Here is a 16,760-nt window from a genome sequence, read left to right as displayed (position 1 = left end):
GCCCAGAAGTTGCTGCGCAACTGTCCGATGTTTGAATGAAAGTATTTCCAGAGTGAAAAAAAGTATGAGAACTCTCTCCACCAGCGTGTTTGGAGAGGGTGCAACTTCAAAAGTCAGTACTTAAAAAAGTTCTGAGTTAAATAAAAGGAATAAAGGAGAAAAAGAAGAAAACAACCAGGAGCGACTGTAACAGGCTGCATGCATGGTCGGCGCATGCACACTTTTATTTCCATTTGTTTTTATGGAATTTGTATTTGTTTTACAAGATATCATAAGCCCGTAGTTATGATAATCATGATCCAGATCACAAACAGAAATTTCTCAATCAGAAACTGATGCAGCTAATTACCAAGTGCGACATCTTGCAGTTATCTGCAGAAGACGCCTTCGCCTCATTTAAATGAGTCTACAGGTATTTCTGATGATTTGTAAAAAGCAGTATAGGTCTAACCCTAGTTAGGCAAGTGGCGTCTGCGACGTATGCTGTTACGTAATTCTGCGTGCTGAGGGGAAGTGGAACTACTAATGAAATGCTGCGGACGTGAAAGAACTCTAGTCAAAGCTCACACGTGAAAAAATATGTAGAAAACATGATGGACATACTGTATGACACAATATAACAGGTTACAGTCTCCTCATTGCTCCACACAGATCTGAGTTTTTTTTCTGACACTATTTTTCGTCTCTTGACTGGAAGCTTCAGTGGACGTTAAAGTCTGTTTCCTTTGTCACATTTTGCTTTCATGGATACAAATATAACTTTTCTGCCTCAGCCAAGCATAAAAACTGATTTTTTAAATTTTCAGCATTTCCTCTCAGGTTTTTTTATGCACATTAAAAACAGGTGGATGGAAACCCACCTCGTCACGTTAGTATCTCTCTCTCTTCAGATGACGGAGATGAGCGGAGTGATGGAGGAGGAGTTCACCACAGCTCGTCTCTACATCAGTAAGATGAAGTCTGAGGTCAAATCTGTGGTGAACCGCAGCAAACAGCTGGAGGTCAACCTGACGGAGAACATCTGCAGGATGGAGGCCAACGAGAAGGAGCTCAACACCTGCCAACTGCTCGTCTCACAGGTAACAAATTAAATGGTTAAAGGTAGAAATTCAGAGGTTCACCTTATTTAATGGATAAAATCATGTATTATAATATAGTAGTGGATTATCTGCACAGTTTATATAAAAATACGTACATCCTTATTTCTGCAATTTGTGTCAAAGATCACATTCATATCTCGGTGAAATCTGAACACAGTTCAATTCAATTCATTTCAATTCAATTCAGTTTTATTTATATAGCGCAAAGTCACAACAAAAGTCATCTCATGACGCTTTACAAATAGAGCAGGTCTAGACCGACTCTTTATAATGTTATTACAGACACCCAACAGTTCCCACCATGAGCAAGCACTTTGGCAACAGTGGCAAGGAAAAACTTCCTTTCAAGAGGCAGAAACCTTGAGCAGAACCAGACCCTAGGTTTGCGGTCATCTGCTTGGGTTGGAGAGAGAGAGAGAGGGAGAGAGAGAGAGAGACATAGAGAGGGAGGGAGAAAGAGAGAGGGGGAGAGACAGATAGACAGACAGAAAGAGAAAGAGAGAGATAGACGTAGAGACACAGACAGACAGGCAGACAGGCAGAGATGTATGGCAGCACTAGCAGTAGCCATAGCAGCTATAATTATAATAATAATGGAAATATGACTGAAAATAGTAGTTACATCTGTAATAATAGCTGAGATTAATAATAGAAATAACAGCTTTAATAGTAACATAACTATGACTAAACATAATAACTGTAGTGATGAGAGTCAGGCGGGCCCATGGCGGCAGCAGCCAGGCGTACCAGGACCACGATCCACAGGAACCTGCGAGACGACAAAGCTCAAAGAAGCTCCGGGGAAGATATGAAGTTAGTAACATGCATTGGAGGGACATGAATGTGTAAAGATGGAGAGGGAGAGGAGGAAAGCTCAGTGCATCATGGGAAGTCCCCCAGTAGTCTAGGCCTATAGCAGCATAACTAGGGGCTGGTCCAGGCAGGCCTGAGCCAGCCCTAACTATAAGCGTTATCAAAAAGCAAAGTTTTAAGCCTACTCTTAAAAGTAGAGAGTGTGTCTGCCTCCCTGACCCAAACTGTGAGCCAATTCCACAGGAGAGGAGCTTGATAGCTGAAGACTCTGGCTTCTGTTCTGCTTTTGGAGACTCTGGGAACCACAAGCAACACTGCATTCTGGGAGCGCAGTTCTCTAATGGGGTAATAGGGTACTATGAGCTCTTTCAGATATGATGATGCCTGACCAGCAAGAGCTTTGTAGGTCAGGAGAAGGATTTTAAACTCTATTCTAAATTTTACAGGGAGCCAGTGCAGCGAAGCTAATACAGAAGAAATATAGACATGAAACATATTTTTAGATTCAGTGTAACTTACCCTCACCAACAATATCATTATCTCTGATGTCCATCATGAAAACATTTCCATAAACCCACTTAGATCATAGAAAACAGACGTTCCTTATAAATGCAGAACTTGCCTGAGAATCCTCATGTTTTAAAGTTTCCTTCAGTCTCACAGTGATCCAGTGATAGTTGTCTGTACATCCATGAGTACACTGCAAACAGGAGCTGCTAACAGCTGATTCAGCTACTTTAATGGAGACAATGTGACTAAATGTAAACAAATATAGACCTCAGAATCAGAATCAGAATCAGAAATACTTTATTGATCCCAGAGGGGAAATTGTACAGTACCGGTGCTCCCATTCAAGATTAGAAAGTAGCATAATTTAGAGCTAAAAGTATGTACAAAATATAAAAATGAGAAATAGAAAATAAAAATATACACATTTACAGTATTTAAGTGAAAAATACAAGTAAAAAATATATACAATAACAATGTATATATATGTATGTATTGCACTGTTGTGTATGACTATATATGTATTGCACTGAAATATTTAAAGAATAAATAGTGAGGTAGTATATGGCAGGTGAAGTAGGTACAGATTTCCAGTCTCTTCCTGAGTGTCAACACTCAGAGGGAGGAGTTGAACAGTTTGATGGCCACAGACAGGAATGATTTCCTGTGGCGCTCAGTTGTACATTTCGGAGGAATGAGTCTCCCTCTGAAGGTGCTCTTGTGTCCGACCAGTACGTCATGGAGAGGATGCGAAACATTGTCCAAGATGCCCCTTGCGGATCAGTTTGTTGAGTCTGTTGGCGTCCACCACCCTCAGCCTGCTGCCCCAGCATGCAACATCATAGTGGATGGCACTGGCCACCACAGACTCATAAAACATCCTCAGCATAGTCCAGCAGATGTTGAAGGACCTCAGCCACCTCAGAAAATAGAGACGGCTCTGGCCCTTCTTGTAGAGGGCATTAGTGTTCTTTACCCAGTCCAGTTTATTGTCTATGTGAACTCCCAGGTACTTGTAATCCTCTGCAATGTCCACACTGACCCTCTGGATGGAAACAGGGGTCATTGGCGCCTTGGTCCTCCTCAGATCCACAGTACTCCACATAGCTGGGGGGCACAGGCTTTAAGCACCCTGGGACTGACACCATCACGGCCTGCAGCCTTGCTTGAGTGGAGTCCCATCAGCTGTCTCCTAACATGGTCAGCAGTGAAGCACATTGTAGAGGTGACCGGCGGGGGAGGGGTGGTGTCGTCAGGTTGAAGAGTGCCGTCAGTGCAGGAAGTCTTCCACAGGGCCGGGACTTTCTCCACAATGATGCTCATATTGAATATGTGCATGACCACCCCACAGCTGGTCTGCACAGTACTTGAGCAGTCTGGGGCTGATTCCGTCCGGCCCTGAGGCCTTTCTCACCTTGATGAATCTCAGCTCCCTTCTCACTTGGTCTGCTGTTAGGGAGAGGGTCTGGTGTTAATAAGGGAGGGGACAAGCAGGGGGGTGGAGTGGAGGGCAGCTTGGGGAGGTGTGAAGAGGGGGCAGGATAGGTGGGGGAGGGAGACTGGGCAGAATCGAATCTGTTGAAAAACAGGTTCCGTTGGTTAGCCCAGTCCCTGTCTCCACTGTCCTGGTGTCTCCCCTCACCTTTTCCATGTCCATAGATCTTCTTAAGTCCTCTCCAGACATCCCTGGTGTTATTCTGCCCCAGATGTTCCTCCAGTTTCCTCCTGTAGCTCTCCTTGCCCTTCCTTATTTGTTGCCGGAGCTGCTTCTGGATGCTCCGCAGCTGCTCTTTGTCCCCCAACCTAAAGGCCCTCTTCTTTTCATTCAGCAGGGCCTTAATGTCGGGGTCACCCAGGGTTTGTTGTTGGGAAAACACTGTACCTTCTTGGAAGGCACCATGTTCTCCACACAGAAGTTGATATAGTCTGTAATGCAGTGGGTCAATGTTAATTAATAAATTATAAATCCAGTTTCTTGTTTGCGTTGTTGTTATGATCATAATTAATATTATTCTGAATATTATTATCAGTACATTAATGCTAATTAAGTGTCCTGCATGTTTGTTGCAGCTCCAGGCGAAGATCGTGTCTCTGACAGATGACCTGCAGAAGGTGGAGCAGAAGAAGAGGAAGCTGGAGGAGAGTCAGGACACTCTGATGGAGGAGGTCGCCAAACTCCACGCTCAAGGTCAGACAATGTCCCCATGGTTACTCTGCTTTCTGATTGGCTGGCAGCTGTCTGTTAACATCAAACACAGATTAGAGATGATAATAGACTCTCAGTCTTCAAGTCTTCAGATGAAAACTGGTTTGTGCGTGTGTTCAGGTCAAATGCATGAGGTGACGGTGATGGACAAAGAGAAAGAACACATGAGCAGACTGAAGGATGCTGTTGAGATGAAGGTAAAAGTCATCCAATCATGTTCTCACTCTGTGTTTCAAATCACACGTCAGAGTACTTGTCAGAGCCGAGTTCGTCTAAAGAAAACAAATTCCAACAATGTGTTAAATCAGGTGTTCTTCATGGGTCCAGTTTAGGATCCTTATTGTTACTAATCTATATAAATTATATACCTAACTCAACACACCAATCAGGTAGAAAGAGAGGAGTATCTCTTTTGAGACAGTTAATTTTACACTGACTAAAGTCTACAAAGATATTTGCTTCTGGTAAATGGATCTATTGATGGAATAAAAGCCCCTTGAAAAGGTATGCTCCAAATGATGAGCCTGGCTTCATTAGTACAATCTTTACCACAATACTATAGCACAGCTATAGACAACCTATCCCAAAAACTCCCAATTCTAGAATTAGTAAAATGCTTACACACCAATCGACAGAGTCAGGTCTGGTGGGTGTTTGGAGAAGGAAATTCCCTAAAGGTAGATATATTAGTTTTCATTCACATAGATATTCATCTTTTTCTAGAATTTATCATTTTCTTACCCCCAAAGCAGAGCTGCACAGGATAGAAGATATAAACATTTGACCAACTACTGTAACTGATCATGTACCTCTTGCATTATCGTGGGACATAGGTCACAGGCCAACAACCAAACAATGGAGATTAAATCTATCACTTTTGAATGATAAGGAATTTATCACATTTGTAACAACTGAACTAAGTAATTACCTATGTACAAATGTCTCACCCAAAATATCACTTCTCATTCTATGGGACTGTGCTAAGCCATAGTTAAATGAAGTGACTTAGAGAACTGAAGATAAGTGAAGTGTTCCTGATGTAGTTAAATGAAGTGAATTAGAGAATTGAAGTGTTCCTGCTGTAGTTCAATAAAGTGAGTTAGAGAACTGAAGATAACTGAAATGTTCCTGCTGTTGTTAAATGAAGTGAGTCAAAGAAATAAATGGTAAATGATCTCACTTATATAGTGCTTTTCAACCTTCACGGTTCCCAAAGCGCTTTACAGCTAAGTCTCATTCACTCACACATTCACACACCGATGGCGACCGAGCTGCCATGCAAGGTGCTGGTCTCCATCAGGAGCAACTTAGGGTTCAGTTCCTGCTGTAGTTAAATGAAGCAAGTTAAAGAACTGAAGATAACTGAAGTGTTCCTGCCATGTGTTCTGTAGAGAACTCTGGAGGAGCAGATGGAGAACCACAGAGAGGTTCATCACAAACAGCTGAGTCACCTCCGAGACGAGATCGAGCAGAAGCAAAGAGATGTCGACCAACTCAAAGAGTATGTTATTGATTAATTATTATAACTGCACAGTGACTGATAGTTTGTCTGCTGCTCTGTGTGGTTTTTATCATTAATGGGGTTATTATATTGTCTTTATTCATTAAATAGGGTTAGTGTGTGGAAAGTTGGAAAGTGGTTGTCACATTTTAGTAATTTGATGTTTGATATTGATTATTGTTATTGTTTTAATCAATACAAAGTTCTCTGTCAGTTTTTAGTGTCATTTTTGTCGTGCATATTTAATTTTGATGACTTGATGTTAGGCTACAGCTGTTCAAATGGGGTGCAGGTATGGAGTATTGATTGATGTGCTGCAGTAATAAATGTGTTGTTTTAGTGTGAATCGGGCTCTGCAGCTGGAGAACAGGAAACTTCAGTGTGACTTTGACAAACTGAGAGCTGAGGATCAGAACAAAGACCAGAAACTCCAGAAACTGCAGTAAGTTTGTCCCTTTGTGGTCACCGTAGACTCAACAGGCATCTCTGCTGCTTTCACACAAACATCCAGACTCACATTTCCCACAAACTGTCAGTTATTCTTTTTCATTTTCATATAAAAAATCAACTGGAAACACTAGAAATTAAAAATATATATATCTCTAATAAAAGTTTTAAAAAATTGTCCTCTTGGCCGAGGTGTAAAAGTTGCTGTGTGGATAAAACAGAAGTCATATTTCCATCATGCTCTCCACATCTTTTAATGATGTCATCTCGCTGTGTCCTCTTCTTCTGTGATGGTTTAATAGCAGAAGTGACTTAAGAATTAGCGCCACCAGCTGTGTATTAGTTCCACCAGCTGTTTATCTCTATCAACCAGCTCATATTCACACAGCCGCAGTGGATGGAAACACGCATTCATTCACATTTTCTTTTAATGATTTTCTGGAACTCAGTTAAACTTTGTGCTTCTTTTGAATGGAAACTTGGCAACTTGTTCACATCAGATCCTTCAGTGGACAAACACTCAGTTTCTCTTCATCAGTCCATGTTTTATTAAACCCAGATTCAGATTCTCATCATTATTATAGTATAATAATAAAAATAATCATCATCATCATCATCATCATAATGATAATATCATCGGATTCTGCTTGTGTGATTCAGGTTCTTGAATGAGAAGAGAGAACAAGCCAAAGAGGACCTGAAGGGTCTGGAGGACACTGTGGTATGTGGATTATTTTTTTTACATTCATCAAATCTTTATCTGCAGCAGTGACAGATCTGAGATCAGCTGATTTATTATGTTTCATCCAACAGGCTAAAGAGCTGCAGACGCTGAACAACCTTCGTAAAGTCTTCATCCAGGACATCGGCACTCGAGTCAAGAATGTAAGAAAACCATCAGTCAGGCTGGCTGATCAGGGGTTAAACTGATCGGTCCAGACAAAAGCTGATCAATCAATTGATTATCTTCTAGCTCAAGCTCAAGTTCCCTGAAGAAGCTCAGAATCCCTGAAAGCTGAAACTTAAACGAGGATTAAGACCAGTCCACATCATCCGAACCGAGAAGGTATCATTAGTATGGAAAGCTTTGGGAAGGTCAACAAATAGTGCAGCACAGTGCTGCTTTTTGTCTGATATCATTTAGTAGAGGATTTAGAGTAGAGGCTGAGATTGAAATAAATTCAGATTGGTCTAAATCCTGACTGCTGTGGCTGGAGAGTACAGTTATGGTCTAGATAAACATGGTTAACCAGTTGACCACTAACTCCAGTAGGCAGTAGGCTGCAGCTAGCTCCTGGCTTTAGCACTGTTAAGGGTCACCTGAACATGATTCAGAAACACAGGAAGAGAAATGTTTACCCATCCAATGACAAGAAGGATATCTGGATTACGTGATTGTTTGAAAAAAAAAGTCTGTAATTTAGTTTCCTTTTTTTTCATTATGAAATGAAAGACTAGTTGTCAGAAGGATTACCTGAGCTGATTTCCATACAGTTGGGACTGCAAAGATGTCCTCTGCATCACATACACAGTCCATCTCAAAAAATCAAATTTTCTTTGAACAGATGATCTCAGTCTGACCTCATAGAGCTCTAACAGGATAAAGCTCCTCTGCAGCTCTAATAAATATAAGCACAGGTAGGAGTTATTTCATAGGTTAGGAAAGTTCAGAAAAGGTTTTGACTTCTAGTCCAAAAGTTGAACCAACTTAGCATCGCTCTGAGAATTTCAGTCCAGTTAGAACTGATTTCCTCTTGATTTGCTTTATAAATACGGATGTTTTGACTCAATTTGAGTAGTTGAATTTCTGGTCATCTAAAAATCACCAACTGAATCTGAAAAAAAGCTTTCACATTTCTCTGTAGACATATAAAAAAGGGGATTTCAAACCACATGAATCCAGACGTAAAATATTTCAATGCTATAAATTTGATGTCATTTTAACATGAAGTATTCAAGTATTACTGCACATAGCAGGTGTTTGTTAGACGCCATCACACACACACACACACACACACACACACACACACAGACACACACATAAAACACAACTGACGACAACCACAATAATTTTGTTGTCAAAACAATAGCACCTTCAGACCACGGCAAATTCCTTGTAATGTATGTTACTTGGCAATAAACAGTTTCTGATTCTGATTCTGATTCTGATAATAATACCAGCAGCTGCTTAAATGAAACATAATCAAGAACACTGACTGTTTGGTCCCACAACCTACAATAATGAGATGCTGGGTAATTGGACAGTGGTGCATCCTACGTTTAAAACAATGGGTGTGGCTGTTTTGACACTCATCATATACCCCCCGATGTCTGCTGGCCTTGAGGTTTTGAGAAGTTTAAAGGGTCATTTGGTTTCGTGGTGAGAGTGAGATGTTAGATGTATGTCAGTCTGTGTGTTCAGAGATATACTTGAACATCAGTGTTGACGTTTTTCTTGTTTTTTCTTAAACAGAGTTCAGAGAACGACTGTGACGAGGCTGGCGGCAGTCTGGCTCAGAGACAGAGGATCATCTTCTTAGAGAATAACCTGGAGCAGCTCAGCAAGGTCCACAAACAGGTCAGTGATTACACCTCAAGGAAACATTCACACCCATTCACTAGGACCCGACCATCTTGTTTACTGTTGCTAATCTGTCAATCTTTATGCTCACATCACACATAACAGTTTACAATGATAACGGTGGCAGATTTACCATCATTCATAGTCCTTTTTAAATGCGTCCTCAATTTAAATCAGACTTAAAGAAGCTTTTCATTTCTACCTCACTGTTGATTTTGCTGATTGTTGACTGTGAAGTGAGAGGGAGTGTTTTTCTGCATTCTGTATTCCCATTTCATGTTTTATGCTTGTCAACGATAACCTCAATGTTACTGACCATAGATAATGTAACAATACTAAAGATTTAAGTAATGGACACCAGACACCAAATATTTCAACCTTTCAGTTTCTGAGAAATCATGTATACTTGTTCTTCATTTCGTCATGACAGACAGCTGAAAGTACTACGATACCCATGAGCCTCTGCCACTGTTGCCATTGAGACGAAGCCCATCAGAGGCACAAATCAGAGCAGTAGTGAATTGAAAACGTTTTCTCTTTGCAGTTGAGAACAAAACACGGCACCATAGTTACTGAATCCATCCAAAACTGACTCAGAATTTAAAAATGAGGCTAAAGCTAACAGGTCCCAGGCCATGATATCATGCTAACAGACTGAGGCTAAAGTTAACAGGTACCAGGTCCTAATGTCATGCTAACAAACTGGGGCTAAAGCTAACAGGTCCCAGGCCATGATATCATGCTAACATACTGAGACTAAAGCTAACAGGTACCAGGTCATGATGACCCTGTTTACACCTGGTATTAATATGTGTCTTGGGCCACCTCCGAATGTGGTCTGAGCAATCTGATCTCATTGCGTCTTTGGTGCATTCGCACCTGGTATTAGAGCTGTCCACTTGTGATTGGATCACCCAGGACAGATGTTAATACTAGGTGTGAACAGGGCAGATGTCATGCTAACAGACTGAGGCTGAAGCTAACAGGTCCCAGGCCATGATATCATGCTAACAGGCTGAGGCTAAAGCTAACAGGTCCCAGTCCATTACATCATACTAACAGACTGGTAAAAACAGATTCCAGGTAAAAAGTAAATATCCTCACCAGCTGATGATTCAGAATCAGAATCAGAAATTGTAAAATTGTACAGTACTGGTGCTCCCATTCAAGAGTAAAAAGTGGTATAATTTAGAACTAAAAGTATGTACAAAATATAAAAATAAGAAATAGAAAATAAAAAATATACACATTTACAGTATTTAAGTGAACAATGAAGTAAAAAATATATACAATAATAATGTATATGTATTTGTATACAGATATATATGTATGTATGTATTGCACTGAAGTGTATAACTATATATGTATTGAACTTAAACATTTAAGAATAAATAGTGAGGTAGTATATGAACAGGTGAAGTAGATCCAGATTTCCAGTCTCTTCCTGAGTGTCTGACACTCAGAGGGAGGAGTTGAACAGTTTGATGGCCACAGGCAGAAATGATTTCCAGTGGCGCTCTGTTGTACATTTGTGAGGAATGAGTCTCCCACTGAAGGTGCTCTTGTGTCCGACCAGTACGTCATGGAGAGGATGTGAAACATTGTCCAAGATGCCCCGCAGCTTGGACAGCATCCTCCTCTCTGACACCACCGTCAGAGAGTCCAGCTCCACCCCCACAACGTCACTGGCCTTGCGGATCAGTTTGTTGAGTCTGTCGGAGTCCGCCACCCTCAGCCTGCTGCCCCAGCATGTAACAGCATAGAGGATAGCACTGGCCACCACAGACTCATAAAACATCCTCAGCATAGTCCGGCAGATGTTGAAGGACCTCAGCCGCCTCAGAAAATAGAGATGGCTCTGGCCCTTCTTGTAGAGGGCATTAGTGTTCTTTACCCAGTCCAGTTTATTGTCTATGTGAACTCCCAGGTACTTGTAATCCTCTACAATGTCCACACTGACCCCCTGGATGGAAACAGGGGTCATCGGCGCCTTGGTCCTCCTCAGATCAACAGTCAGTTCCTTTGTCTTTGTCACGTTGAGCTGCAGGTGGTTCTGCTCGCACCATGCGACAAAGTTGTCCACAGCAGCCCTGTACTACTCCTCATCACCCTTGCTGATACATCGAACTATTGCTGAGTCGTCAGAAAACTTCTGAAGATGGCAGGTCTCAGTGCAGTGGCTGAAGTCCGTGGTGTAGGGAGAGAGGACAGTCCCCTGCGGGGCCCCGGTGTTGCTGACCACTCTGTCTGACACACAGTGTTGTAAGCGCACATACTGTGGCCTGCCAGTCAGGTAGTTGACAATCCAGGACACGAGGGGGGCATCCACCTGCATCTCCGCCAGCTTCTCACCCAGTAGAGCCAGACGGATGGTGTTGAACGCACTGGAGAAGTCAAAAAACATGACTCTCACAGTGCTCGCCGGCTTATCCAGGTGGGCATAGACGCGGTTGAGCAGGTAGATGATGGCATCCTCCACTCCAAGTCGGGGCTGGTAGGCGAACTGAAGGGGGTCCAAATGTGGCTTGACCATGGGCCGGAGCTGCTCCAGGACGAGTCTCTGCAGGGTCTTCATGATGTGGGAGGTCAGTGCCACGGGTCTGTAGTCCTTGAAGCCACTGGGTCGCAGAGTCTTCGGCACAGGAACGAGGCAGGACGTCTTCCACAGCACGGGGACCCTCTGAAGACTCAGGCTCATGTTGAAGACATGGTGAAGTACTCCACATAGCTGGGGGGCACAGGCTTTAAGCACCCTGGGGCTGACACCATTAGGGCCTGCAGCCTTGCTGGAGTGGAGTCTCATCAGCTGTCTCCTAACATGGTCAGCAGTGAAGCACACTGTAGAGATGACCGGTGGGGGAGGGATGGTGTCGTCAGGTTTAAGAGTGCCATCAGCCTGGGGACTGGGGAACGAGGTGTGAGGAAAGTTCTCACAGGGGGGTGGGGGGCTGTGAGGAGCAGGAGGGGGAGGGGGGAGTGGAATAGGTGAAGGTTGGAGGCAGACAGCAGAAGAGTCATGAGGGGGTTGAGCAGGGCCCACAGAGTCAAATCTGTTGAAAAACAGATTCAGTTCGTTGGCCCGGTCCACACTGCCTTCAGCTCCTCTGTTGTTGGTCGGCCTGTAACCCGTGATGGTCCTCATTCCACTCCAGACCTCTCTGATGTTGTTCTGCTGGAGTTTCCACTCCAGCTTCCTCCTGTACTTCTCCTTAGCCTCCCTGATCTTCACCTTCAGTTCCCCCTGGATTGTTCTCACCTAATCTCTGTTGCCAGCTCTGAAGGCCCTCTTCTTTTCGTTCAGTACGGCCTTGATGTCCTTTGTCACCCATGGCTTGTTGTTAGAATAACAATGGACAGTCCTTGCTGGGACAGTGAAGTCCACACAGAAGTTGATGTAATCCGTGATGCACTCTTTGAGCCCATCAATGTCCTCTCCATGCGGCTGACAGAGCACCTGCCAGCCAGTCACTTCAAAACATCCCTGAAGTGTCTCATAAGCCTCCTCCGACCATCTCCTCACTGTCCTCGTGGTTGCAGGCTGGCTCTTGACTAGAGGCACATAACAGGGGTTGAGGTGCACTAGGTTGTGGTCTGACCTACCCAGAGGGGGGAGGGGAGAGGAGCTGTATGCATCCTTAATGTTAGCATACAGCAAGTGCAGGGTCCTCTCCTCTCTAGTAGGACAGCTCACATACTGTGTGAAGGTGGGAAGTGTCTTTGCCATGGTGACGCGGTTGAAGTCACCCGAAATAGAAATGAATGCATTCGGGTGTTGAGTCTGTAAACGGGCTATGGCGGAGTGAATGACGTCACACGCCGACTTCGGGTTGGCAGAGTGGGGGATGTAAACAGTCACAACAATGGCATGTGAGAATTCCCTGGGCAAATAATACGGCCTTAGTCCAACAGCCAACAGTTCAATGTCCGGGCAACAGACATGATCCTTGATGGTGATGTGGGAAGGATTGCACCACCGGTTGTTAAAGAGAACGGCAAGCCCCCCTCCTTTGCGCTTACCGCTCCCAGTGCAATCCCTGTCGGCCCGGACGGTCTGAAAGCCGTCAATGGAGACGTTGTCATCGGGAATGTCCTGGTGCAGCCATGTCTCCGTAAAGCACATTAAACTACACTCCCGGTACTCCCTCTGACTCATGGCCAGCGCTGTCAGCTCGTCCATCTTGTTTGCCAGCGATCTCACATTGCCCATGATGAGAGAGGGGAGACACAGTTTATATGTCCTTTTCTCCATAAGCCTCTGCTGTCTCGACCCAACTCTCTTCCCTCGTCGCTTCGTTCCCCCTCTGCATCCTCTGCGTGTTTTTCTCCAGATTTCAGCGGGGATCTCTGATGATCTGGTCTCCAAGCCGGCCGGCTTCAGAGCGATCAGCTGATCTCTGGAGTAAACAAAGCGGCCCAGAAGTTGCTGCGCGACTGTCCGATGTTTGAATGAAAGTATTTCCAGAGACAAAAAAAGGACCAGAACTCTCTCCACCAGCATGTTTGAAGAGGGCACAACTTCAAAAGTCAGTACTTAAAAAAAGTTCTGAGTTAAATAAATAAATAATGGAGAAAAAGTAAAAGAAAGAAAAAAACAAACAGGAGCGACTGTAACAGGCTGCATGCATGGTCGGCGCATGCGCAGTACTGTAGAGGATGTGGAACTGAAGGATCTCAGAAAAAGAGGATCCAGAATAAACAAACTCTTTTAAACTCTAGTTAAAACTGAGTTAAAAAGTGAAGTTAATGTAGAACAACAACAGAGAGGACGGCGAAACCTTCAGCCACAGTGAGCAGGATGTACGTACACTCATTGAGTAATATTGAACACAGCTCAGAGTGCAGCTGGTGGAGGTGTTGATACAGATGATGTTTCTCTAATACTGTTGTAAATCAAACAATCAATCAATGTGTAGTGATTTTACAGTTCAATGACAGTCTGTCAATTTCAAGTTTATTGTGTTGATTGATAAGATTTGCTCTATTTTCTATTTGGTAAGATTCATGTGTATATATGTGTATATATATATTCATATATGTATATATATATATAATTATATATATGCATATGTATAAGTGTATTTTCAGACAATCTGTGTTATGTTTACGCTGCTTTTCAGATATTTATTTCCAGTAAAACTGACCATTGCAAATGTATAGAATCTAGAATGCATAATCAACCTCTGTCAACATGTCTTCATCTGTACAATACTCCTTTAATTTAATCAAACACTCGCTGAAGCAACTCAAGCCTCAGTAAATGAAACCCTTTCTGTTCTCCAGCTGGTGCGGGACAATGCTGACCTTCGCTGTGAGCTGCCCAAGTTGGAGAAGCGTCTGCGGGCCACAGCAGAGCGAGTGAAAGCTCTGGAAGCCGCCCTGAAAGACGCCAAGGAGTCGGCTGTGAGGGACCGCAAACGCTACCAACAGGAAGTGGACCGCATCAAAGAGGTTGTTCGCTCCAAGAACGTTTCCAGGAGAGGACACTCTGCTCAGATAGGTGACGAAATGTTTGTTACTCACACCTTGCAGGTGTAGGTAGGCGTGCATAGTGTGTTTGGGTTGTCAGATCCCCAGCTCCACCCTCTGGTCCAAATATGGTCACTTCTGGCTCCAAAAAAACAAGATGGCAATGGCCAAAATGCCAAACTCAAGGCTTCAAAATGGTAGTCCACAAACCAACGGGGGACATCACAGTGGCTACGTCCACTTCTGTTGTCTATGATTTGACCTGGGGGGGGGGGGGGCTACAGGAAAGGTCATTCAAATGCATAAATTGATTCATCCTGAGGAGCATTAAATCAGGACCTTTCAGGACAATCTGCTTGTTAGATTTTGGTGTAAGTTTTTGGGTTAGGGTTCTGATCCTCTGAGGAGAATCCAGCAGCAGTTTGATGTCTGAATCTGGTTCATGTTTAACCCTTTAACACAGAGTGTGTCTTAGGAGACATGTTTGCGCAAGCGCACTTTGGATTACCATAATTACGTGGTTAGGGTTAGCTATCGGAAAAATTCCAACGGTTTCTGAAAGCTGAGACGTTGCGCTTTACAGCCAGGTTTAGGTTTTAAATTGTAAAAACCTAAGCCTCAAAATGTCTTCCTGGACTTTTATGCTTATTTTGACTGAGAGGCGCGAGTGAAATTACTGTAATGACACCATATTGGCTGTAAAGTGCAACGTCTCAGCTTTCAAAAATTGTTGGAATTTTTTCGCTGACGACACACTCGGTGTTAAAGGGTTAAAGAAGCCAACAGCTGACTCACCTGTCACCTGTCTCCATGTAGCAAAGCCAATCAGAGCAGGACATCAGCACCCATCCTCCTCTCCATCCTTCAGACAGGCCGTCCGGGGAGGAGGGGCGATGTCCAGTCCACGTCACCTCTCCCCCCGACAGCAACCACCACAGCAACCACAACCCCATCATAGCCACAGCAAGTAAGTTAAAGGTGAGTCACAACCACAACAACACTGCAACACCTCAACAACTACAACAACACAGCAACCACCTCAACAACCACAACAACACAACACAGCAAACACAACCCCATCAGAGCCACATCAAGTAAGCTAAAGGTGAGTCACAACCACAGCAACCACATCAGGTCCAGGGAGACCACTTCAACAACACAACACAGCGACCATAACAACACTGCAAACACAACAACACAGAAACCACATCAACAACTACAACCACACATCAACCACCCAACAACCACATCAATAACCACCTCAACAACCATAGCAACACAGCAACCACCTAAACAACCACAACAACACAACACAGCAACCACCTCAACAACCACGACACAACACAGCAACCACCTCAACAACTACAACAACACAGCAACCACCTCAACAACCACGACACAACACAGCAACCACCTCAACAACTACAACAACACAGGAACCACCTCAATAACCACGACACAACACAGCAACCACCTCAACAACCACGACACAACACAGCAACCACCTCAGCCACCTCAATAACTACGACACAACACAGCAACCACCTCAACAACTACAACAACACAGCAACCACCTCAACAACCACAACAACACAACACAGCAACAACCACAACACAACACAGCAACCCCCTCAACAACCACAACAACACAGCAACCTCAACAACCACAACACAGCAACCACCTCAACAACCACAACAACACAGCAACCCAATCAGAGCCACAGCAAGTAAGCTTCAGGTGAGTCACAGCCACAGCAACCACATCAGGTCCAGGAAGACCATAAATAGAATTTACTTGGGTTTGATTTCATGAAAATCTGAAAAAATTATATTTTAATATAAATACCACCTTATTTTTAAAAAAGTATTAAACATGTACAATAAAAAACAGTTTGGTGATCAGTTTTGTTAACATCAGTCCGTATAAATAAAGGTTTGTCACTTCCTGTCTTCACAGGTAACAGACGACTCCAAATCAGTTTCCTTTTCTGTGGATCTTTGGATTTCTGTACTCTCCTGCTCTCACCACTCTGCCTTTATTGGAACCAGACTCCTCGTTTCTACTACTTTCCACCTTAACAGCCAACAAGTGCTTTCTTTCCTCCACTGAGTCTGTTCAGCTGTCTGACTCTGTCTTTT

The 16,760-nt window shown here is 43.6% G+C and overlaps 1 protein-coding gene across 1 annotated transcript; it reads left to right on the top strand.

Moving 5' to 3' along the window:
- Window positions 1–890: 890 nt before the first annotated feature.
- On the top strand, window positions 891–15,592 carry LOC139307203 (kinesin heavy chain-like). The gene is made up of 10 exons (XM_070931063.1): window positions 891–1,079; window positions 4,491–4,608; window positions 4,747–4,823; window positions 6,018–6,127; window positions 6,468–6,569; window positions 7,235–7,295; window positions 7,388–7,459; window positions 9,048–9,152; window positions 14,436–14,652; window positions 15,438–15,592. The coding sequence occupies exons 1-10, from the start codon at window positions 891–893 to the stop codon at window positions 15,590–15,592; spliced, it is 1,206 nt and encodes a 401-aa protein (XP_070787164.1).
- Window positions 15,593–16,760: the final 1,168 nt, after the last annotated feature.

The sequence above is a fragment of the Enoplosus armatus genome, unplaced genomic scaffold (genome assembly GCF_043641665.1).
Source record: "Enoplosus armatus isolate fEnoArm2 unplaced genomic scaffold, fEnoArm2.hap1 Scaffold_111, whole genome shotgun sequence".
In the NCBI taxonomy this organism is placed as follows: Eukaryota; Metazoa; Chordata; class Actinopteri; order Centrarchiformes; family Enoplosidae; genus Enoplosus; species Enoplosus armatus.
Note: the sequence above shows the minus strand (reverse complement) of the source record. Positions and strands in the feature narration are given on the sequence as shown.